The sequence below is a fragment of the Phoxinus phoxinus genome, assembly GCF_949152265.1.
Source record: "Phoxinus phoxinus genome assembly, chromosome: 25".
Classification (NCBI taxonomy): Eukaryota; Metazoa; Chordata; class Actinopteri; order Cypriniformes; family Leuciscidae; genus Phoxinus; species Phoxinus phoxinus.
The window spans coordinates 18,486,523-18,511,094 of NC_136900.1; the positions used below are offsets into that span (position 1 = coordinate 18,486,523).

General features: G+C 36.7%; 2 protein-coding genes across 4 annotated transcripts in view; one reads left to right on the forward strand and one right to left on the reverse strand.

Annotated features, from left to right (window-relative positions):
* The window catches only part of LOC306993838 (uncharacterized protein), an 89,109-nt gene that overhangs the window by 60,231 nt on the left and 4,306 nt on the right, over nt 1-24,572 (reverse strand). The window contains exon 1 of one of the 3 annotated variants that reach the window (XR_013796544.1): nt 14,535-14,661. Coding sequence is in view for 1 of the 3 variants with exons in the window: in XM_079603969.1 (XP_079460095.1) it covers nt 14,539-14,659 (121 nt within the window). In the remaining 2 variants the exon portion in view is untranslated. Of the gene's footprint in view, nt 1-14,522; nt 14,662-24,572 lie in introns of those variants that run through there. The other 2 variants (XM_079603969.1, XR_013796545.1) reach the window with 2 other exon arrangements.
* Nucleotides 1-24,572, forward strand: part of etfbkmt (electron transfer flavoprotein subunit beta lysine methyltransferase) — a 325,550-nt gene that overhangs the window by 15,462 nt on the left and 285,516 nt on the right. The window lies entirely within an intron of this gene.

Here is a 24,572-nt window from a genome sequence, read left to right on the forward strand (position 1 = left end):
GGTTTCACCACATGACATTAAAAAAACGTTTTTTTCTTCTTCCCAGAAACCAACATGAATACAAAGATTTCTTACAACCTGACACTTGTTTTAAATTAGATTTCAAAAAGATATTTCTTCTTCTTTATGGCGGACACTCCTATTTGTCATTGACTCTTCTACAGTGGAACGAAAGTCATTCGGGCTGAATAAATGATGAAAGAATTTTTATTTTTAGTTGAATTATTCCTTTAAAACGGGCACCAATGAATGCATTTCATTAGCAAATTCGCATATGCACGAGTCCCAGTGGCCTGGTGTACAGAGGAGAAGAGGTTGTTATAGGACAGATAGTACCAATCCCTTGTGTTTTATGCTGACTAGAGAAATCAGATAAAACGTCCCACTCCTGCAGTGGAAGAAAGTAGAAGGGAAAGTAGAGCACTGTAAACACACTTCCAAGCCATCACACTAATCACCTATGCAACACTTTTATTTAGTCAATTACTATTGTGTCACAATGCCAGTCTTGAATAATGAATAAATTAAATATGTATAAGATGTATAGTGTATAATTAAATGCAGGAACGCATGACTCATTGCACCTATTTATCGCCGTTATACCTCGTGTCTGATGTATAATACCTCCAAAACTCCACTTTTTGGATTAATTTTTGATTGATTGCGGTGCTTTTACAATAATTGTATTGCATCGGAAGTATTAACTCTATGCAAATAAGCAACGCATTTACATTAAGATCACAGTGCGCGTCTCATTTAAGTATGCCAGGGACATTCATGAAGATCATAGCGCAAGCCAGCTCACATCTCTATAGAGTCATATTTAGTGAAGACACTTTCCACAAAACAAAGAAATGCACAATATACCGGTGGCTAATATTATTCAGTGATCATTTAAGTAACTTAACAGCTTTAACGACAGAGAAAAAGCAAAAAGCAACCTCTGTAAACTGCCATGTACATTTATTGTTGGTCACATGCCTGTTGTGTTCTCATGCCAAGAACGCTGCATTTTTTTAAGATGCTGGATCAAATTAATGGTTAAACTTTTTTTTGTGCAGTTTTTGATTGCATGTTGTTGTGTGTGAACACTCCTATGGAATCCCGTTTCCTGGATAAATTCAGAATTCCAAGTTTATAACACAGAATTCTAACTTTATTTATCATATTTTTTCAGGTAACAACTCACAATTCAGATAAAAATTATTTTCATAATTTGTTATCACAATATTTTTTGGGGGTCAAATCAACTATGTGGTTCAGAATCAGATATATTTGAGATATAACCTGGTTGCCTTAAAATTTGAAGTTCATTGAGATTTTTTATTTTTTTAGTTAATACTATGAAGAAGATTGGTTTAATTAACCACCAAAATATATTTTTACAGTGTAGAATTCAGATAATTGGAACTTAGAATTCCATTTTTTTTAAAATTGAGATTTTAACTCAAACTTATTATTTTAACTTTTTAACAAATTTTAACTCAGAATTGCAAGAAATAAAATGAGATAAAAAGTCACAATCATTATTGCGATCACATTCTATACATTTTAGATAACACATTTTATGTCGAAGCAAGTTTTTTTGTAATTAATTTTATAAAAGGGTTATCAAACTGTTGAGTATCAGATTTAAAACCCAGAACTTCAACACTGCTGCATCCCTGAAGTATTCTTCAGCCACAAGCTCTAGACTAAGTAAATCTTTGCAGCCCTGGAGCAAAAACTGCTTCTTATTATAGGCAAATTTTGTTATTCTTTTGACTCAAATATTCTTCTCAAATATGTCTACTTGCTGACCCGGCAGAGCCTGCTGTCTGCCGCCTTTTAAAATCTCTCCTTTTCCCAGCATTTACGACCATTAGTAAAAAGCGTATATGCGAGTGAGTCTGAACTCCAGCTGGGAGCGATGCGGAGAGCATGTCTCCAGGCCAATTTATGGAGCAATTAGTCTCACAGAGCCAACGGGGTCAAAATCTCTGTAGCACCATGGTCTAGAATAAAATAAAGACTGTGGACAACGCGGTAATGTAACCGCGAAGATGGGAAGAGGCACTGCTTTTTTCCTGTCTAGAGGTGGTACAACAGCAAAAAAGGACAAAATGAGGACATATCTGCTGTCAGCGTGTGGAAAAGTCTCGGGACTGCAGGAGTCTGGACCTCTACAGACTAAAGTCAACAAACCATTAAAGCATATAACCCAGCTCAGCTGTATCGACTGGCACGTTGCTCTTATTGACACTTTCTGGTCTGGTTTCATCTTGGGTTGGGAGATAAAACTATAACGATAATTATCGCGATATAATTTTCCTCGAATAAGTAATCGCTAAATGTTTGAAACCATGCTTACGCGCCAAAAGCGGAACGAAACAGCGTTACTCATTTGAACCGCTCCACATAGATAATTTATCCGTTTGGCTAAAAGTTCCAATGCAGCGCGGCACAAGCTTTGTAACACTGCGCATTTTGTCCCACATTTGGCGTGTGTGGCTTCCCATATTGTCTTGGACTTGGTTACGCGAGCACTAAACAGCGCAGTGAGATCCAGTGAGAAGCAGTCGACAGAATTTTATTATATTATTAATGTATACATGTATTAAATTTATTTAAGGAGTAATGGAGTTTAATTACAGTATTTTGTGATTAGGCTATATTGTGCATTTATAGGCTGCTAAATGTATTTAGGCTATACTGTTTTCATACAAATACCATAGAAACCATTTTACTATGGAAGACCAATGGTTCATTTTAATAAAACTCAAATGATCCAAATATTTAAATTTCACCATATGAAAATGAGGTTGTTACCATTTTTACAGATGTTACTGTTTTTTTTATTAATGAACATACATTTACATCTGCATCCTAACTCAAGCTAGTACTATTGTCAACTCAAGCTAATGTCAAATGTGCATTTCTAAGAGAAAAAAACATTATTATTAATATGATTAATATTGCAGCCTTCACTGCAAACTGTGCTGAAGATACGCGTCATCAAAGTCAGGCAACACAAACCTGCTTTATTACTTGAAACAATCACCCGTTAGCACATGCAGAAACTAAAAAAAATATTTTTCTATTAAGATATTTATTTTGTTACAGCAAAATGACTGGAAAAGTGTAAATAATTAGAAAAATGAGAAGTGTTTGTTATGTTCTGACAACAAAGAGTTTAAAACACAAGTAATGATCTGGTTACTACAGGACTATACTAAATATAATAATAATTATATGTGTAAACATTTATCTATCTATCTATCTATCTATCTATCTATCTATCTATCTATCTATCTATCTATCTATCTATCTATCTATCTATCTATCTATCTATCTATATATTTCCTTGAAGGTGACTGATAGAAAGTGTCATGGCTGTGTCGACGCACAGATGCAAACGAATCCACACCACCCTTCAGTTAATTAACATCCATGACACAGAACATAATTCCTTTCATCCCTGTTTTGATCCAGAACGGAATAACATTACTTAATGCTGATACCACCTGAGGAACACTCTGCCAAAAAAAAAAAAAAATCTGTTTTAAATTAGCATACTAATTGAAACAGACCATAATAATGAAGCGGCATAAACACAGAGAGATACGCACACGCATGATTAGGAGGGCTTCTGGTAATTAATAAAAAAGGAAAATAGCTGAACATTTCAAACAAGTCCTGGGTGTGTTGCCTGACCTTTGACCTCTGTACTGTGGGGACGGATGACTTGAGACATCTGTGCTGTGTATCACCTTAATTAACTAAATGTGTTGGCTTAATCAATGTGTCCAGACAATAGAGTTAAAGCCCACTGAAGTATGCTTATCGAGTCTGCAGAAGGACTTTAACAGGTCAGAAAGGCTTAACCGTGAAGTCTGTAGGCAAATTCATCCGAACATTACTGAATGCATTAAAATGTTTAGTGGAGAGGCCCTTGATGGGAACACAATATTAAAATGTATTGTCTTATTATTTGCAAAAATTAACTAGCATAAAAGTTAACATGAAACTGCATTCGCAAATAAAATTGAAAAATGCAAAGAGGAGGAAAAAAAATGCAGAGCAGGATTTGATTTGATCAGTTTATAGTATTAGTATAGTACATATAGTATTGTTTATAGTAGCGTATTTATTTTTGTAAAGGCTACTATATTGCTTTCATGTTGACTTAAAACAAGAAATTACAATTTGTAGCTTGCAGCTTTGTGTCCCAGATTGTTGTCAAATTAAAACTAAATGAAAATATAATTTCGTTTCACTTTGTTAAGTGAAATATAAATAAAAACCAAATTAGGTAACAATGTTGACTATAAGTAATGTTGCACCCACATGTTAACTAACACCCGTTAGAGTATTAGTTGAGTATTAGACTGTCTGCTTAATATCTGTATATCAATACTAGCTTTACATGATCTTAGGGTTGCGTTCGACACTATAGATCATAAATGACTCTTAGATCGACACAATTACACTGGTATTCAGGGACAGGCATTAAGGAGGTTTAGATCGTTTTCCAAATTTTGTATAAGCGGTGAATTACAAAAGATAACGTCAGTAAATTATGAAGTGCTGCAAGGATCTGTGTTAGGCCCTCTGTTATTTTCAATATGCTGCCACCTGGTAATATTATAAGAAAACATGTAATTAGTTTCCACTGTTATGTCGATGATATCTCCAAATTATCCATGTTGACAGAGTGTGTTAAATATATAAAATATTGGATGACTTGGACTTGGTCATTTTCTTCTATTAAATTCAACCAAGACTGAGGTATTACTTATTGGACCAAAAACTTGTACACAAAATGTCTTAGAATCCAATTTGCATTTAGAAGGATATACTGTTACTTCATCCTCTACAGTTAAAGACCTGGGAGTTATATTAGACAGCAACTTCATATATCATATGTTACAAAAACAGCCTTCTTCCACCTCAGAAACATCGCTAAGCTCTGGAACATACTTTCTGTTTCTGATGCAGAAAAGTTAGTTCATGCATTCATGAGCTCTATTACTGCAATGCATTACTAGTTGTCCTGCATCCTCAATAAACTACAATTAGTCCAAAATGCAGCTGCTGGAGTTCTTACTAGATCAAGAAAACATAATCATATTACACCAATTTTATCATCTCTACACTGGTTACCTATTAAGTTCCATATCAATTCTAAAGTATTGCTACTGACCCATAAGGCCCTAAACGGTTTAGCTCCTGTGAATTTAACTGATCTTCTATCGCCTTACAATCCATCAGGCTCTTTAAGGTCACAAATCTCTGGGCTTTTGGTACCCAGGATATCTAAGTCCACAGAAGGAGGGTGAGCGTTTTTACATTTGGCTCCTAAACTCTGGAAGAGCCTTCCTGATAACGTTCGGGGCTCAGACTCTCTCTCCCATTTTAAATCTAGATTAAAGTCACATCTCTTTAGCCATGCATTCACATAATCCATCTCATATCCTTGTAGCCTACTCCAGTTATATCGGATCAAATGCACATGATTATTGCCCATCCTGAGGCAACTATAGAGAGTATGTCAGCTCCAGTTTGGATCCAGCCTCTTATGAAGAGTTCAGATGCCCCGACACCGGTGAGTAGAGGACTCCGAGGGAAGGAGGAGGCTGGAACCGTTGAATGTTAAACATAACTTTAATAATAAAATGTACAAAGAACAAAACGAAAGTAAAGTGTCGGCCCCTAACGGACGACTGCTGCATAAACTAAAATAAAGCACAAATGAATCCAGGCCTGGTTCACTTTTATCTTGCACTCTCATCACTCCCTTTATCTTTCTAGAGCTCCTCCGCGAGACTCGAGACCGGCGCGGCGTGCAGGTGACGCTCATTAACACTCACGCATTGCCTCGTTCTCTTTGCTTCTTCGATTACCCTCACATGTGCCTTGTCAAGCAAGCCTATGTATATACCCCTGTGTTTCAGTTGTCTTTTCATGTATTTTTGTAAAGCTGTTCTGTTTCCCAATTGGTTCATTGTCTTCTCCTGTTTGGATGTGTGTTTCTATGGTAGGCATCTTTTCCCCTGTTTGGATTATCTTTGTTTGTGATTTTTGAATAAAACTCGCTAATGTTGATTGGCAGCCCTGGAATAAATAACTTAGGCTGTGCTCACACTTTGACCAGCTGAGAACTCGTGAAGAGCTTATAAAAAAACTAAACCAATGACTGAGGGAGAACCAACAAAGACTAAAATAAACTGAAAAAGACAAATAGATAGTAGAAAGTAAAGTCAAATTCAAAATGATAATAACGCTGATGTCCACATAACACCGACATCTACTAAATCTCTAGGACCAGTAAAAACCATTTAAAGTTATGTTACCTGTTTTTGACATCTGTGATCTGTTGATTAGTTAAAAAATTTCCAGAGCCTGAGAGAAAGTGAGAGCAGATGAAATGTCAAAAGATCATCTTGATGTGTTTGCCTCACACCCCTTTCCCTTTTTCACTATGCTTTTGTTCTACATAGTAGGAGAGCGTTTCGCTGGCACAACCTTTAGGGAAATTAATTCATTTACTAAGTGTCTTAATAATTACACTGACATCGGGGTTAATTGCCTAATCCGTATTGCCATAGACGCGTCCTGTTGAAATCCCCACACAATCTGTTCCAGAAACGGGGGCCAGAGGATACCCGCTACAGTGGGACACTTTGACCTAAATAAAAAGTTCTCTTTGAATACGGATGCTCCTTTAGACAAAACCCTAATCTGCTAATGTTGTTTTCTCATCCATTTTGAGCAAATGTGTGCAGCATGTAAATATTTCATCGATGGATGAAGGTGTGCGCCAAGACGTGTTTTGCAACAATGACTCGTTCTTCCCACGTAAAAAAAATGGCAGAATAAATGAGGCACTAAATTAAAAATAAAGGTTGCTGCAAATAAGTGCAACTAATGAGGCATCGCCATAGAAGTTTCACGCACGTTCCTATCTTAAAAGACTCGCAGACCTTAGAAACTCTAATTCTGCGTGTTTTGCTGTGGAGGGCTCTCCTTAGCGTAAGATAATGAACAGAGAATTATTGCAGAGCAGGACATGAGGATGATGGATGTCTCTGTCAACACAGGGCTAAGAAGTGGGGAAAGAGTCCATCTAGTGAATCTGAAGTGTTTAAGTAAGTATCGTTAGCAAAAGACTAAAAGAGGCTTGTTATGTTCCTCTATTCCCATTGTTCTAATCACAAAGAATTAAGTGAGCATTGTTCTGTATTGAGTCCTGTACAAACAGTCTTCTTTCTGAAGCTTTATTTGCATTTAAAAACTTTTAGTTACTTTGGCGTTGGATCATTCAGATATAACCCTCTAATTTTTTTTGTTCTTTCTTTTTCATTATTATTTTTGGGATCAGTGAGGTCTCCTATCTATGTTGATATCTCATTAATCAAACTCTGCCACATAAAAGAAAGGCTGCCAACCCCATCAGCGCTCTAATAAGATCTGCTGAAGTTAATCACTGCGTCAAAAGTGGAAAATTGATCAGCGCGTAGACCGACGTCTCCAAACAATGACATTCATTCAAATTCAGCCGTCTGCCATATTGCCACAAACAGTTTCACTGCGTGACTGAACAACCTTCATCTTACTTTACTCTGACACTTGTATTTGTCCTTCAGTGCACCGTTGCACAGTAACGGTATGTGTTTGGCACATACCATTTTGTCTAAATTAATAAAAAATTGACTATAAACAAACATCAATCATTTTAAATGCTACAAGAGAATTTAGGCATTTCACCATTAAAATGTGCAGTATGAAAAATTGTGAGTTTTCGGGAAACTTTTAAACCAAGCAGCTTTTTGTTGGTCAAAGTGGCAAAACCGTTGCGAAATCTGAGTTGGGAAAACTTTCACCCTCGCGCAAAATTCCCTATCGTGTGGATTCCTTTGGAGATTTTGCAACAGTGAATGTGGCCGCATATTTCGATGACCGCAAAGATAAATTAATAAAAAATGTTATGTTGTCCAATACTGGTGACTATTGTGCATCCCAAATAACTGTCCACTATAAAACCAGGAATGTGCTTTAGAAGTAAAGTGATTAAAGTTTTATGATTTACTAGCCAGATTTACTAACCACTTGCGCAAAAACCCACTTTTGCCATTACAAAACTACTGTCAGGATTGAAATTAGCGATGAAAGGGCATGGACAGTTAATTTTCCCAACTTCAAAATGAAGATTAATACTTACAATTAAAGTTACAAAAGTTATTCAGTCAAGACTAAGAGCAGAGTGATTTTCTCTGTCTTCTTGTCTTTGATTAACCTGACAGACAGCATGTTTATTAGGCTACTGTCACTTTAAGAGCTTATGCACTGATCCGATATTATGTTACACAACATGTATTTTTTCTCAACTATTTATGTTCCAAAACATACTATTTATTACCTGAATACTCAGCAATATGGGCATTTGACATGTATTTGACTGTTTAAAGGAACACGCCGACTTTTGGGGACTTTAGCTTATTCGCCGTATCCCCCAAGTTTGATAAGTCCATACATACCCTTTTCATCTCTGTGCGTGCCGTAACTCTGTCAGACGCACCCACCGCTAGCCTAGCTTAGCACAAATATTGGAGGTAAACAGCTCCAGCTAGCATACTGCTCACAATAAGTGACAAAATAACACCAACATTTTCCTATTTACATGTAGTGATTTATATAGTGTGTACAAATAACAAGGTCACATGAGACACAGCCATCTTCTAACCGTATACATACTGGGAACTATATTCTCAGAAGGCGAAGCACTGCTACTTCTGCGGAGTGATTACGCGCAGCTGGTATCAGTGTATCGATACTGCAGAAAAGGAGTATTGAAACCGTTTCAGATATTTCAGTGTCGATACATATCGAAATATTGATATTTTTGACAACACTAATCTGTAGGAGTTTCCCATTCAGAAGCAAAATTTATGGGACAACAGTATTTAAATAAATCAAGCAATTTACTAAGGTTTGCGGGAGTCAATTTACTGGTATTTGCACCATTATGTAACGCTGGAAAAAAGCATGTCATGGCTTGACATGGCTGTGTATGTTATGGTGGTTACGGCCCTGACTTTGAACCGTCTTTGGATTGAAAATGTCCCAGAATGTCTCGCTGTGAAAGTTTCTCAGTACCTTGTACTTATCCTGTCTTAATACATTCATATTCATACCATTATTCATCACCGTGACTCACCGTCACATCATCATCAGAAACTAAATTGTCCTGCTACCCCATACAGCACCAGTGCCCGCCAAAACCTGGTATTTAGTTTTCTCTTGACATGCTTGTCACACTCGATGGACCAATCAGAGGTGACCTTTCGGGGTGACAAACAGAGCCAGCTGTGAGAAATTGCACACACATTCACTTACATAACCAAATCATGTTCTCTCAAGATGAATTGCCCCGCAAAATGAACAAGACAAGCCTTTTGGACATTAATCTAAAGCTTAATTCTTAATATTTCATATAGCGGGGAGGCTGGGTCACGACTGTATCTGAGCACATTTACTGTAACGGCGTATCGCAGCGCAGGAATGCCGCAGTTATGTGGGTAATTTATGAGGGATGCACGGGAAGATCAGCATAATTGATTTTGTTTGCAATAAAATGACGGAGAAATAGGAACGACCGCGTATCCCAACAGGTGGAGATTATTCATTTTTCACACACACCGTTTTTTTTTAACGTGCATTCGGCAAACCAAATCTCTTTCCTGTTCAATTACATCAGTGTGACGCTTATTATTAAAACATCAAGCTAAAAATACTCGCCGTGGTAATTCAGCTCTGGTCTTGTGGGATGAGAAATTGGTCTGCCACATCAAATCTCTTATCATTGCTTTGCCATTTTCTCCCATCCACTCGTCATTTTTCCCATGTTCTAATTGAGGCTTACAGGCCCGACACCTTCACAGTTTGAGTCATGGATGGAAATTTCACTGGGTATTGGATTGCAATTCTTGTGTTTATACCGTCCTTTCCAAGAACAGATCGATCGCTGGCAAGTGTACAGATGTCTTTTCTCAGCTATTGGTATCCCACAAGCCCTGCCCCGTCTTATGAGAGTGGAATTGATTATTGCTCATTTTGGGTGTCTTTTTTTTAAAGTTGGACTGAAATGTACTCTAAGCTGCACTTTTCTTTGGCACCGTCAATGTTTTGCATCAAGCTGTGAAAGCAAGTTCAAAAAATACAAAGCACTCCCCCGTCGCGCTGCAAATATAAATACCCCGTCATCCCTTTGGCACAAACGGCAGAAACAAACTCTGATCTGCACTTTCCATTGCTTCATACTGAAAAATCCACAGCTACCTTCTTTCTCCATCTGTCTCGCTTTCAGTTGTTACACACTCGAAATATTTTCTCAGCGGGCTGACAAATCTAAAGAGGTCCCACTACAACCTGTTTCGCCGACTTTGACTGACAGCCTGTCAGTTAGGACTGACAGATGGATGCTGAATTGCTGTCTCTCAGTGAGTCTCATGAATCTTTTACTTGCAGTGCACCTTACAATATAGTCCGTTAAAAGCCCCCGGTTTAAATATTCAAATATAATAACTTTCATTTTTAAAAGTGCTATTTTTCAGATGGTGCTACTCTGTGTTGTGGTGCCTCATTAGGAGACTATGCAAATGAGGGATGTTATATCAGGATAATGAGATGCGGAATACATGAATATGCATTTTTTTATCAAAAATTGTAATCCCTTTGAAATGCACAAGTCGAGAAAAGTATGTCATGCAACTTGTGACTCAGGTCATTGATCTTAATAATGCTATAAACCCGACTTTAAAGCTTTAATGTAGCTCTCTCAACACGACTATGGACCCATTATCCATTTGAAGAGCATCAATATTTAGTTATATACAGACACATACATACATGATGAACGACAAAAGTCCTAATGGTTCCCAGAAGTGGATGCATTTAATAAATATCGAAGACATTTTTTTTCCTGGTCTTTGAAGCTGTCAGTGCACAAGTGCTTGCGTCTACATTCTGGCTAACCGAAGAGCTAAACTATTGAGCTCGCGCAATAATTACAACCTACAACACGGCACTCAATTTTAGAACAACAGCTGACCTTTAAACACACTGGAAACTGTTGGGATTTTCAATCACCAATTAGTCAAGTCTATTCCTGAGAAAGCTAAAGACTCCACGGGGACTCTGCATTGATCGGCCTCTCAGCTGCCAACAAGCCCTCAGAACAAGCGTCGGTCCAAAGTTTCAAAACTCGGTGTCAGACGCTATTTGCTGCACCTTCTTTTCAGCACTTTTGGAAATGCCTATGAATAAAGCAAAAGCGTCTGATAAAAGGAAAGGCAAGGCAGATTTATATGGGGAATCTATCATCTTACATTGTGATTCTGCTCTGTTTAGTGGAATTACAGCAATAGCTCTTATGTACCTATTTGCATGTAATGTATAATGACTAGTGTAATTTTAGGTCCCTGGACCGAGATTCCAGACAATTCAAGAACCTCAGCCATGTTTTGTATAATATAATATAATATAATATAATATAATATAATATAATATAATATAATATAATATAATATAATATAATATAATATAATATAATATAATATAATATAATATATATCACTGGATATCAAGAGTATGCATTAAATTGGCTAAAAAGTGACACTTATAATCTTCAAAAAGATAAAAATTTCAAATAAATGCTGTTTTTTTTACTTTGTTCATCAAAGAATCCTGAAGAAAAAAACACGTATCACTGTTTCCACAAAAAAATATTGAGCAGCAAAACATTAACAATGAGAAATGTTTCTTGAGCAGCAAATTAGCATTTTAGAATGATTTCTGAAGGATCATGTGACACTGAAGACTGGAGTAATGATGCAGTTTTGCCGTCACAGGAATAAATTACATAAATAAATAAATTTAAAAACTTTAAAAAACAGAGTAAAGTTTTTTGAATTTTCGCTGAGCCAATGTTTTATACAAATGCTTTTACCCAAAAGACAGATCAAAAGATTTATATTATATTATACATTAATTACATCATATTATATTTTATAATATTATTATAACACCACAATAAAAAAAGTGATGCAAACTTAAATCTGTAATTAAACAGTACGTTTTTTAATGAAAACAAGGAAATATCATGATGTGAAAATAAAATAAAAATTATATTAATAAAAAAACTATTTCTAGGTCAAAAATCAAACAAGCAACTTAAAATTTGAGAACTCCTTTATAAAAAAGTTCAGATGTTCTTGCTTCCATTGAAGCACAAGGCACTCTTTAGATCATCTCACATCAGGCTGGAGAACATGATCATCAGCTTTTACACAAAAGTGTGGAGTTCGTGCAGCTCTATTTCTGCTGTCATTAAAGAAAAAGTGGTCAATTCTAAGAAACTAAATGTCAATTTTAAATAAACTTTTCTCAAATTGTTATGCTGTAACATACTGTATTAAATCAAAGCATTTTCACTGTTGGCCTCAGACTTTTGGACCCCTCTATAAGTCTCCAAGAGATTCAGACAATGTAGCCATACATTTCATTACTGTATGAAAGCAATCAAAATAATTAGGATTAATAGAGCAGCTATAGACAATCAATCCTCCCAGAGCTCTCTCGCAATAGCTGATTGGATGTGTGTGTGTGTGTGTGTGTGTGTGTGTGTGTGTGTGTGTGTGTGTGTGTGTGTGTGTGTGTGTGTGTGTGTGTGTGTGTTGTTCATCCCGAGTTTGATTGTTGGCAAGATATGAGGGGGAAAATGGCTTCCACTCAGATGCAGCCACATAAACAATCTCCTCTTTGTGAATCTCTGAGATCAGTGACGCCGAGGAGAGTGGCAGCTCAGCCTTCAGAGTCAGACTGCCTCATGAAATCCACACTGTAGCATCTCACATGCGCTCGTAAGACCAGTATCTGTTCTCAACGAAGCCAATGACAACAGATGCAACAGATGCGAGTACTGTGCATAGTCTCTATGAGGTTTTCACACAACAGACTAACCCCGTATTAATCATATCCATACCACAGATGTTTACTGGGTTGACCAACATGGGATACATTCCTTCCCGAGACCCTAGAAAGCATACAAGATTCAGAGCATTGACAACGAGATTGGCAAGTAACTTTACGAGGAGGCTTCATCTTGTAGCCTTTGCTGATGGAATTACTGTGTGCGCGTGTGTGTGTGTGTGTGTGTGTGTGTGTGTGTGTGTGTGTGTGTGTGTGTGTGTGTGTGTGTGTGTGTGCGTGTGCGTGTGAGAGAGAAAGTGTGTAAAAATTGAAGAAAGCGAGACAGAAAGATTAAGTGAAGCTGATCCTGCTTGATGCATCAGGGCAATTCAATATTCAAATCATGCTTGAAGATTGAAATAATGTGAATGATTAATGCACACAATGAAGAGATGTGAGACTCTGAGCATCAGCACAATGTCGACTGCATCAAATCAGCAAGGATGAATACGTTTGGCAAGATTACAATTGATGTTACAAAAGTAAGATTGTTAAGATTGGACTCTTATGCATATATTTAATATACAGGGTGTTGAATGAAATATTTATATGCATGTACATAAGGAACAAAGTTCTTTCTCACTTGTTTCTAGAGGTACTAAGTTGGTTCCTCACCTGTGTCTTGTTTAGTTTGTCACCCTGTGAGTTTATGCTAATGCAAAGCTGTTTAGTTTGTTTTCCCTATAATGTTTTCTTCATTAAAAAAAACTGCTGCAAAGATCCCTGTGTCTACTCTGCCTTCATCTTGCCTGAACTGCACCATTACATTAACATTATTTTCATATATAATAAGAAAAATGGTCCATTGCAATGTAGAAAGCAATCATAGCAATAAGACAAACAGCAACAATTTTATTTATTTTAACTTTAATTATTATTTTAAAATGTATTTGACTTATTTATTATTATTTTTAACTATTAATCTGAAATCCAAGACACTTGTTCTTTTTAAATCAATTTTTTCCAGTTAAAAAACATCTAAAAATCCCCAAAACGAGCGAAGATTCCTTAAATTTAGCCTGGTTTAAGGATTTTTGATATTTTAACTATACAATACGACAAAAATACTCAATATTGTTCTTCTGACAGTGTTGTTCTTCTTTTCATTGTCTTTCTTTACTGTAAGTAGGGGCTCTTCTAGCCATAAAAGCTTTATGATCCCCATAAAATTAATGCCGAAGTCCTTAAAGGCCATTTTACCACAGAGGACGATTTGAGTCACAAGACGGCACCAATTAACTTGCATTGGTATAAAAAGAATGAAAATGAACAGTTGTGAAATATACAGTTTAGTGTTCATTAAACACAGATATACACACAAAATTTCAATCCGAATAAATGATTACAGAGACTAACTGGAACCACTGGATGTAAGCTTCAAAAGCTCCTTTAATTCAATGCAATTGATGCAAATTGTCTGTTTTATGACGATCTATAAAAGCCAAATTTAGTTTGCCTGATAGAAAAACAGAACTAAGCGTCAACAGAAGTTAAATTATTTTAACATTATGAACCAATTACATTACCAACATTGATGGTCGATCTTCAATCTCGCAGCGGCTGAACACTTCCCAGTATCTTTGATCTGAATGAATCCTTTGAATCGCGCCAGTCGAGTTGGGTAATTTCAGGACCCGGGAGAGCATCCGAACTGCAAGTGCAATAAACCCATTAGAAGCAGCAAGAACAAATCACAGCATCTGTCTTCTATTGGTCCTCGATTTCCACCTGATTGTGATCAGACTGACTGATCAAAGGTGACAACGTCGACAATGATACTAGCATCAAAGGCCGAGACAAATGCTAAGGAGATTAAGTAAGAATTTAAAAATAAATCTTTTGGATTTTTATGTTGGGTACAAAAGTCTGTGAGAAAGACAGGATCAGAGAAAATTCAAGATAATTAGACATCAAGACTCAGTAATTAGCAGAACTGCCTGACAGTGATACTTACAAGCGGCTGACAAAGAAATGAAAAAGTCATTCATTCCAGAAATGGTGTAAAAAAAATAAAAAAGTTAACAAGAGGAGCGGGTGTTGACCGTCTGAAAAATCTAACCTTGACAATACTACTCGACACTCGACTTGACATTCAAAGGATCTGATATTTGTTGATGATATTTGATAATTCGGTGGTGTTCTATAATTATGCTTTAAAACGCTGTTCATTCTTTCAGCGTTTATTTAGTTTTGCTCCGTTAATTACATTCTGACTGAGGATGAAAATGAATAGGTATGTGATTTTAAATAGCTTTTCTGAAAGGGTGACTAAGCCTGCTGAGTTTCAAATGAGGAGAGCAACAGGAAACACCTAAATGAAATGAAGAGAAAACAATGGAAGTTCTTTGAAGCTATAATCATATACAGTAGTACAGCGAGAGATATGATTCATTAAAAAGGAATCACATCAATTACAAATACATTGGGTATAAGCAAGAGATTCTCCTTAAAGAAAGTGTCTGTGGTGCCTAAAAGCATTGTCTCAGAAGAAATGCAAAAAATATAATGCTAGAAATAAGCATAAGAATATTAATTAATACCATTAAAATTAAAGAAATAAACGCTACTGGAACACCTGTTTATATATTCTGCTGTTGTCCCAAAATATATGGGGAAACAAAATATATACACGTTTTGAATAAAAATAGCTAGAGAAGCTTTTGATGTGCACCATATGCAAACACTTTAATGCATGAAAATATTTTGAGCAAGGTTTTAAAGTACATACTTCAAATTTCAAAATAACCACTTTAGTTAATGGTGCGCCAATTTCCTGTTTATTAAATCCCTTTTGGCTTTTTTATAACCTCTTAACTAAGTATTTTATAAGAACTCCTGCATTATTCCGCTTTTAGCGCCTGAATGCTGCACATCTTGGAGCTTCAATGTTAGTATAGAGATGTTTCCCGAATGAATCCCATCATGATTGGAGCACTCAAAGTGGGTCCACTTTCCAAATCCTTGACAACAAATCCATTTCTCACCCACTTATGGAAAACAATTGCAGGCATTCTGCATTTTCTTTCTCCTCCTCCCTAAGAGTGTTTTTAGTTGCTTTTTAACCACAGTGTGTGGATCTGAAAAACTATTTTTAATCACCTTTTAACAAAAAAATATTCTCAATCAAATTACCTCAACATCACAATGCATATCGATAAACGGGTTTCGGTAACATTTTGGGAAAAAATGAAATGATTTTACATCAGGGGGTCTTACGCTCTCTTGTATCCTTCCATTTACAATAATAGAGATGGAGATGGAAAATATTTTACACTCTATAGGGCAAAAGTGATCTCATCTTGGTTTCAATCCCAGGCTTTGACAAAATTTGCATCTCTTGTTGTCAAAAAATCAACATGCATAAAACTAGAGAGTATGCACAAATATATTCAAACATCAAAGCTGGTTTCTCTCAAAATTTTTGGGTGAATTTATGTAAAGCAGTTGCCGTTCTTCAAATGAATTCAGTTAGCAGAGGGAACCAAAACACATCTCCTGTTTTAAAACTTTCCCAATTAGTTCATCAACACAGGTCAAGACATTTGTGTGTTTATTCCTTCAAGTTGAATTGATGTTTAACATTGCTCAATAAAACAGATTCAAACCGAAGTTCATTGTATGCTGAACAAAGACGCTATGAAATATCTTTTATTCAGAGGTATTGATTGGCCTTCATTAATCCATAGCCAGGTAAATGCAAACCCATCATTCATTAGCATGATGAAATGAATATTGAGTAACTGTCGACGGTTTGAGGCTGAAATTAGCATACATGACATACTTGATTAGCCACGACGAGATTGGTTACTTAGTTGGCAAAAAAAAAAAAAATTCTGAACAAGGATGTAATATGGATATGCATATCGAAAGTGCGGAGAAGAAGTAAGCTAGGCAGACAGCATTCAAAACACAGCCGGGCATTCTCAATAAGATGCACGTTCTCAACGCCTGCATAATTGATAATGACAGTAATGAAGCCCTGCCACACTGATGTAAGTTTTCAAATTTTAATGAAGCAAAGTTGCACATTCTTTTGAAGGCTCTGTAGCTTTTTATATCATCTTAATAAGTGCCGTGGTGCTGCACATTACGGTAGTAATTAAGTCAGAACATGAAAATAAATAAATAAATGATTAACCAAAAAAAAAAAAAAACATGTAGTAAACAAAACTTGAAAAAAAGAAGGTAAAAATACATCACATCTTCGCATTTGAAGCCGACTTCAAGTGCAGATCTGACGTGAGAACGCAAACGTTTGTTTATGTGCTTTGTAATCACACAAGTGGAAGGTTACAGAGAAGCCATTTAGAGCTTCACATGGAGCAGAGAAAAGAATTTAGTATCCGACAGTTTTGGCATCTGGTGACCCCTCTGATTCAAACCATGTGACTCCACTGGAGAAAGATCAAAGTTCCTTTATGAATAAACAAGTAGAGCCCATCTGTGTGTGTGTGTGTGTGTGTGTGTGTGTGTGTGTGTGTGTGTGTGTGTGTGTGTGTGTGTGTGTGTGTGTGTGTGTGTGTGTGTGTGTGTGTGTGTGTGTGTGTGTGTGTGTGTGTGTGTGTGTGTGTGTGTGTGGGACCAGGAGTCAACTGTGACCAATAAAGTGTCAGACTCAAACCCGTAGTTGCTCGACGAGCTGCATCACAGACTGCAGTTGGCTGTCGAGCGCTAGATGCTTCAGAACAGACTGCGGTCAGCTAATATCTCGACAAATTCTGTACCAATCCGGAGTTAACAGTATCTACAAGAAAACAGTCTCTAATATATTGTTGTGTTTGTTATTAAAACCATAATAGGGGTCCAGGACCAGAGTAAAACAAAACTGTGAATATGTATTGCTGCAGGTATGAACTTAGCATGGCTGTCCCAAGCGCGCACTTGTTGCACCGCCCTATAAGGACAACCCTGTTCTAGGTCAACCGATATAAATGCCAAGGAGGATATATTGCACTGTAAAAAAATCATATGATCAATCATTTATGACAACATGTTTTTACATTGCTTAACTCATCAAAATAAGTTATGTCATTTTCAAGTTCATTCAACTCATTTTTTAAGTTTTTATACAGTTTATTACAAGTTAAGTTGAAATTACTTAAACATCCAAGTTGAATGTACTTAACAGTGTTTAACAGAGTGTGCAATTTTTAATTATCGGCATTGTATAAGTTATCGGTTTGTGTCAGAAGCAGGACTTTTATTTTGACATTACTGAGAACACCAGAGTCTTCATTAGTTTACAGTTACAGAACTGTTAAACAGGTTACAAACTTTATATCTCAGTAAAATCTAGAACGATTTTCTGACTGATTCAAATTGAAAACCTATGAGTGAGTTTGAGACTGAATTATGAATCTTCTTGCCTGACTCATTGCAAAGAGCCGGTTCATAAGAGTCATTTGTTCACAAATCAGACAATGCACTGTGTCCGTTGTTGCGTTGTAGAAAACAGTGGTGTGCATTAAATCATAATATATTCTGTTAAGCCATTATGGTCACATTTAGAGAATCATTGTGAGGTCTTAATATAAAATATGTCATAACAGTAATATATTCCATTTACCGTTAATGGATGTCTTTCTCTAAAAGCTATAGCTCTCAGAGACCACTAGTCACAGCTTTATGATGTTGAACCTTTCCAAACACTTAAGTGCTTCGGTGTAATATATATTGTGTATGCAGCTAATTGTAAATAGGGCTTTGCTAGCTCCTGCACGTACACTGTTAATAATCAATATGAATCTCAAAAGCGATCCATTTCCACAACAACCCTGCATGATAATGGTGAAATCATCAGGTTATGTGAGAGATTTTTATCATTTAAAGCCAGAGCTGTGGAGTGTTTTAGGTTAAGGCCTCAGTGAACACAAACAGTTCTTCATAGAGGAAAGAGAAAACATAGGCTTTATGAGCATATTAATATAGACTTTAATTTATAAATCTACTGATAAACCATTTCAAAGGTTTGTTATGAAGGACTAGTTGTGCACCTTCAATTAATTCCAAACCATAACTAAATAACATTTCAAATGGACAAATAAAGAGACATTATTGATCTGAGAATAATGTCCCATATCCCAGTCCCATATTGAAACAAGTGTTATCAGATTCAAATGTCTGTGCCAATCTGATGTGCAACACTTCTAAATCGCCTAAGAACGTCAAGATCTTGTGCAACTCTTATTCGAAAACAGAGAAGAAGCAAATAAAGGCTGAGCAGCATTGAAATACGACTGGTACAAGGGCTCTCTGTGATTTCCATTAAGATAGACTCTCAGGTCTTGTCTTATTATAAAGTCATTAGTCTCTCAATCAGTGGCAGATTGGCTGTAATGTAGAGAAGTGAGACAGACAGTGTTACTGACCACGCAGCTGTCCAAACCACTTCATTTATGATTGACTAATTAACTCATTATATGTCTGCTGGAAATTGTGTTTTAATTAGGCAAATTTTCACTATAAAGAAGATGGAATGGAAGACTTTCAGATTTTTGCTTTCGTAAACTCTTTGTACACTGTAAAAAAAAGTTGCTACCTTAAATTTTTAAGTACAATCTTCATGTGGTCAGGTCATGTTTGTAATTGAGAAGTTGTTCTCAAACAGTTTATCTGGATAAATAAAGGTAAAAAAAAACTAAAAAAAACTTGAATGTTTAAGTCATTTCAACTTAAATTACAATAAACTGACTTTAAAAATGAGTTACATCTTGTATAACTTGTATAAAATGTTGAAAATTGCTTAGCTTATTTTGAAGAGTTAAAGCAATGTAAAAGCATGTTATCATAACTTATTTATCATATAATTTTTTACACTGTAACCACTTTTTTGCTATAGATCCGACACAGTAAAAAAAAGTTGATGCCTTAATTTTTTAAGAACTTAAATTTAAAAACTTAAAACTGACTTGAATCTTAAATTCAAACGTTAATTTGACGTTAAAGCAATGTAAAAACATAATGCTGTCATAAATTATTGATCATGTGATTTTTTACAGAGAAGAAACTTCTTTCAAAAACCATTAATAGGAATTTCTCCCATCAAGCGGTGAAACTATATTTTGCATTCAAACGAATAGTGCTCTCTAGCTCCTCGCTTTTTCAAATGCATGTTGCAACTACGGTAGCCGTTATGCGCCCAAAAAGCTATGACAACAATAGCCCTTCGTCGAGTTTAACTATAAGTTACATGTTCTACTGTTATGCTGCCTATATAATGAATTACACAACCAAGCAATGAAAAATAAAAGCTTGTAATTTAGACCGTAACATTCGAGAAGTAAGCTGGCAACTTCAGAGTCCCTTTCAAAGTCTTTCTCCTTCATTAGCTCTTTCCAACTGGGTAAAGCTATCCCGATATTTACCCTCGCCGGTCACGTTTCCTTTTAAATTCAATTTTGCCATTTCTCCTGTGGCTCTGCATAAGTATATGATCCTGAATTATGAAGTACCGTACAGTGCAGCCTTTCAAATTTACGGGGGCAGTGACACGCATTCTGCCTCTCTCCTTGTCGTGACGCTGGCTCTGATCGAAAACGCGTTGAGCCTAGTGCTTTTTGTCCCTCTCTGCTATTATAGTTTTTCAAGATGGCAGAACAACATGGAAGCTTCCGTGGAATTACCTGTCCCATGTAAATAAAGATAAGAAATTCTTTGCGTACGAGGATAAGTCGGATCATTGGGAGAGGTAATTGTACACCATTGAGGACATATTTATGAATAAAGACATTGATTTTAGCTAATAAAATACTTAAACTACACAGTGTACCTTTAAAAAATCCAAACTTTTTGAACAGTAGTGTGTTGAGTATATTACACTCTATCCTCATGATATTTAGGACAAAAATCTGAGACAAATACTCATATTAAGCACTTTTTTTCCTGAGCAGTGCTCTCATGTGCCACCAATGTGGATATTAGTGTGAATTCACCTATTCTTAGCCTGAACCCTGCATATATTGACCATCAAGCACTCTGTTGACCTGGCTCAGCCTCGGTTCAGTTGCTATGAGACGAAGCAGCGAGCGCTTAAACAGTTAACTTCACAAATTCTCCCCGCAGCCAATGTTCTCCGGTGGACAAGTAAAAGATGCGATATTTGTGTGCTGTCATGATGGTAATATCCGATAAGAAGCTGTTTCCCTTAAAACGTAATGTTTTCTAGCAATCTCCTCTCCGAGATTCCAAGATAAGTCTTGTAACCGGACGCTGCAGTTTTATGCTGCAGAAATAAATGGATTCTGAACCTGGGCCGCCATAAGCCCTTAAAGTCAGGCTTTATGCTGTGTGGCTAAATCTTGCTAACACAGTGCAACTTTAAACCTCATCATCAGTGAGGAAAGGAGGGTGATTAAGGAGAGGGCAGTCGCTACAAGATGCCCTCTCTTATCTCCCCGCAGCGAAGTTTCCATTGATCCGCCCTGCAACGGTGTGTGTGCCGATCCACAGGCTAGCCAACATTACGATTCAGCTCCACCCATCTAAAGTCCATTGATCCAGTCGTGCATCTGGGAGAGAGCCACGGGAGGCCTTTGAAATGGCTAATGAGTCGAATAAACAGGACGGAAAGACAAGAAAGGAGCGCACGCGAGGTGAGAGGCCTCCCGGGTCAAACTCCTGATGTGGACAGATGTTCTCCGGTATGCGTTCACATGGAACAAAATTTGGGAGGGAAAATAAACCAGGTTGTTCTTGGTCACGCAAGATGTCTTCTGACAAACAAATAGGTGTTTAAATGAGCAGATACGGTCTGATTTGCAAAATCCATGAAAGTTGAGCACGACAAGAAACATAACTGAGAAATATTACACTGCTGAAACCGAGTAGCATGACTGATGGTAATAAGGTGGGTGTGTTTTGTGATAAAATCTAGCAGAACCGCAACAGGACTGCTGTAAAACTGTTTGGGATTCAAAGCACGTGGCTCTCAGGTTCACACAGTATCCCAGCCAGCCTCCTTGGAAGTGATGTTACCGAACTCGGATGGCTAGCTCAGCTGTTTATTTGCACTGGGATCATTCCGCTTTGTCTTTGCAATCGTAAATTATTGTCAAGATAAAAAGTGCACAAAAAAAGAAAGAGAGAGAGAGAGAGATAATCTCTTGCATTCCATTACCATTAATCAGTTTGTTGACAGTTTCGTCCTTTCGTGTTGTTCAAGTTCAAACAATAACTCCGCTAATCCAAACATCCAAGAACCGTCAGACAGAAAGATGATGCAAAGCGCTGATCTAAGATCAGGTTTTTCCATGCTTCACCTGATCTGAAGCAATATTAGCTGGGATTTGATTTTAAATGCAAATCAGGTATGCCTTTCTGAATTCCCAGCCATCAAATGTTTGGGTGTTTATGGGTTTATGAAGAGCAGAGGAGAAATATATTCCAGTCACAATCCCCCTCACATCTGTCCCAAATGCCTGACAGCTTCAAAGCAGGTTGCGACCACAATTCCAGGCCTCAAACCACCAAATACTGTGTATTTTCAGCACACAGCCTTTAGTGGAGAGCAATCAAGTGGCAAAACGTGTTTTAAGTCTATTTGAAGTCAATAACGCGATTTTCAAAAGAACGTGAGTGGCATTTGTCCATTCAAAACTCGCCGTCGCGATGTTTCTAGGCATTGCTATGCAGTGGCTGTTGTGTTCTTCAAATGTTCTTGCTATTCATGTTGCAATATGGCTGCAAGGATGTTTTTATCACCCTTTTTGCCCAATTTATTATGTGAAAATTATCAGTCCGATCACTAGCTTGAGAAGAACTAGCTTGGTCACAGTGTTATTCATATCTGTAGCACAAATGGTATGGGGCAAGATATGTGCCAAAGTTTAACCCTAGAATGGGGTTAAAACTGTGATTTAAAAAAAAAAATCAACAAAATCATGTAATTTATTTTATATACCATGTATAGTATTTAAATACATACATCTTCTATGTGAGCCTCAGCAAATTTCATTTCTCAAAAAAAATTACTTAAAGCTACACTGTGTAGGAATTACTCCCATCTAGCGGTGAAATTGTATATGACTACCAACTGAATATTACTTTCTAGCCCCTCCCATTCTGAGGGCGTTTTAACTCCTACGGTGGCCGTATTATTTCAAATCTGCCGGCAGTCGCGTGTAATCTCCCCTCGCATTCGTCACGGTGCCACTGAGTGTAAAAACGCGAAAGGCAAAGCTTGAATTTCCCGGTATGTCCCTCTTTGGCTAATGTATTTTCAGGATGGAGGCGCAACATGGCTTCTGCCATTCGAGTAGCTCACCCATATGTATAAATGGCAGATTAACGCTTATGAGAATACTTGATTAGTTGGTAGAAGTAATTATACATTAATGAGCACATATCATTTTGAAAGAACAAAGTGTTTTTGCTAAGAATCAACTTTTTACACAGTGTAGCTTTAAAGTTTGGACCCAACTGAATACATTTTTCTAAAACACATCATAAAGAGTTGGAAACCTCAAAACAATGGTTTATCATTGCCTACTTACTTGATTTTCAGCATTTATACACAGAGATACTTGCCCACTGGAAGCCATTCAATTTCCGAACCTTTAAAACAAATCAACGAGGTAAAAAAACAAAAAAAGTATGTAATTATCAACTTGATGCTTTGATTTCCTGACGGTCTTCTTATTGTTTGTTTCATTGATAAAAAAAGAAGAAGACTTCAGCTACTGCTATTATTACTGTTAAAAAACAAAAGTTTTTTTGTGTGTTTTTTTTAAGTAACAATGTGTTGTTTGGAGATATGCTAATGACGAGAGCTGTGACCAATCAAAGAGGAGGAAACTTCAGCAGGGAGCTGTTAAGCCTCCTGCTAGTATGGATGTTTGGAAAAGACCTAATACAACAATATCTCTGAATCCCAAAGTTTGATTCTGCCATATTTCTTCTGGCAAAAAAAAAAATCTCCAAAATGTCTGGTCTGATACATTTCACAATCAAGAACTTGTCAAACCTGAACAATACAGAATGATGACATCATTTGTAATTGGTTGAAGGAGGTGTGCGATCTAGTAAAGTTGAAAGCAATGATAATCCAGGCTGAGTCAGTATAGGGAAAATGGGCTATTTAACGCAGAACCATGAGATGGTGTTTCACGGTTTTAAGCAGAATAAAATAGATAGAGATATTAATGGTGAGTCATTTTGCAGCATTTTTAAAATGGTTACGTTTTTCTTCACAGAGAAATATAATTATAATTAATTAAAAATAAGTTATAATTAAAAACCAGTACATTTTGTGTCCCACAGATCAAGTAGGTGTTTATGGGCTGTGTTTAATTTGAATAATGAATCCAAACCCATTCTTTAAGGTGTTTCAATAGCTGTCCTTTCTGAGGAAGCCCGTGAGGGTTTGATTCATTTGTCTTTTCACTTCTGCATTACCTCCGCATTACACTTCTAACAACCTCATGTCATTTTTAAGCTTTTGTCTGTTTCGTTCCAGGAATACGTCCAACTTTTTGAGCACGATGGGACCCCATCGCCTCAGCCTCTATTAACAAATTTCCTTGATTCCTAATTCGAGCGGACAGAAACAGCCACTGTAATTATGTCAG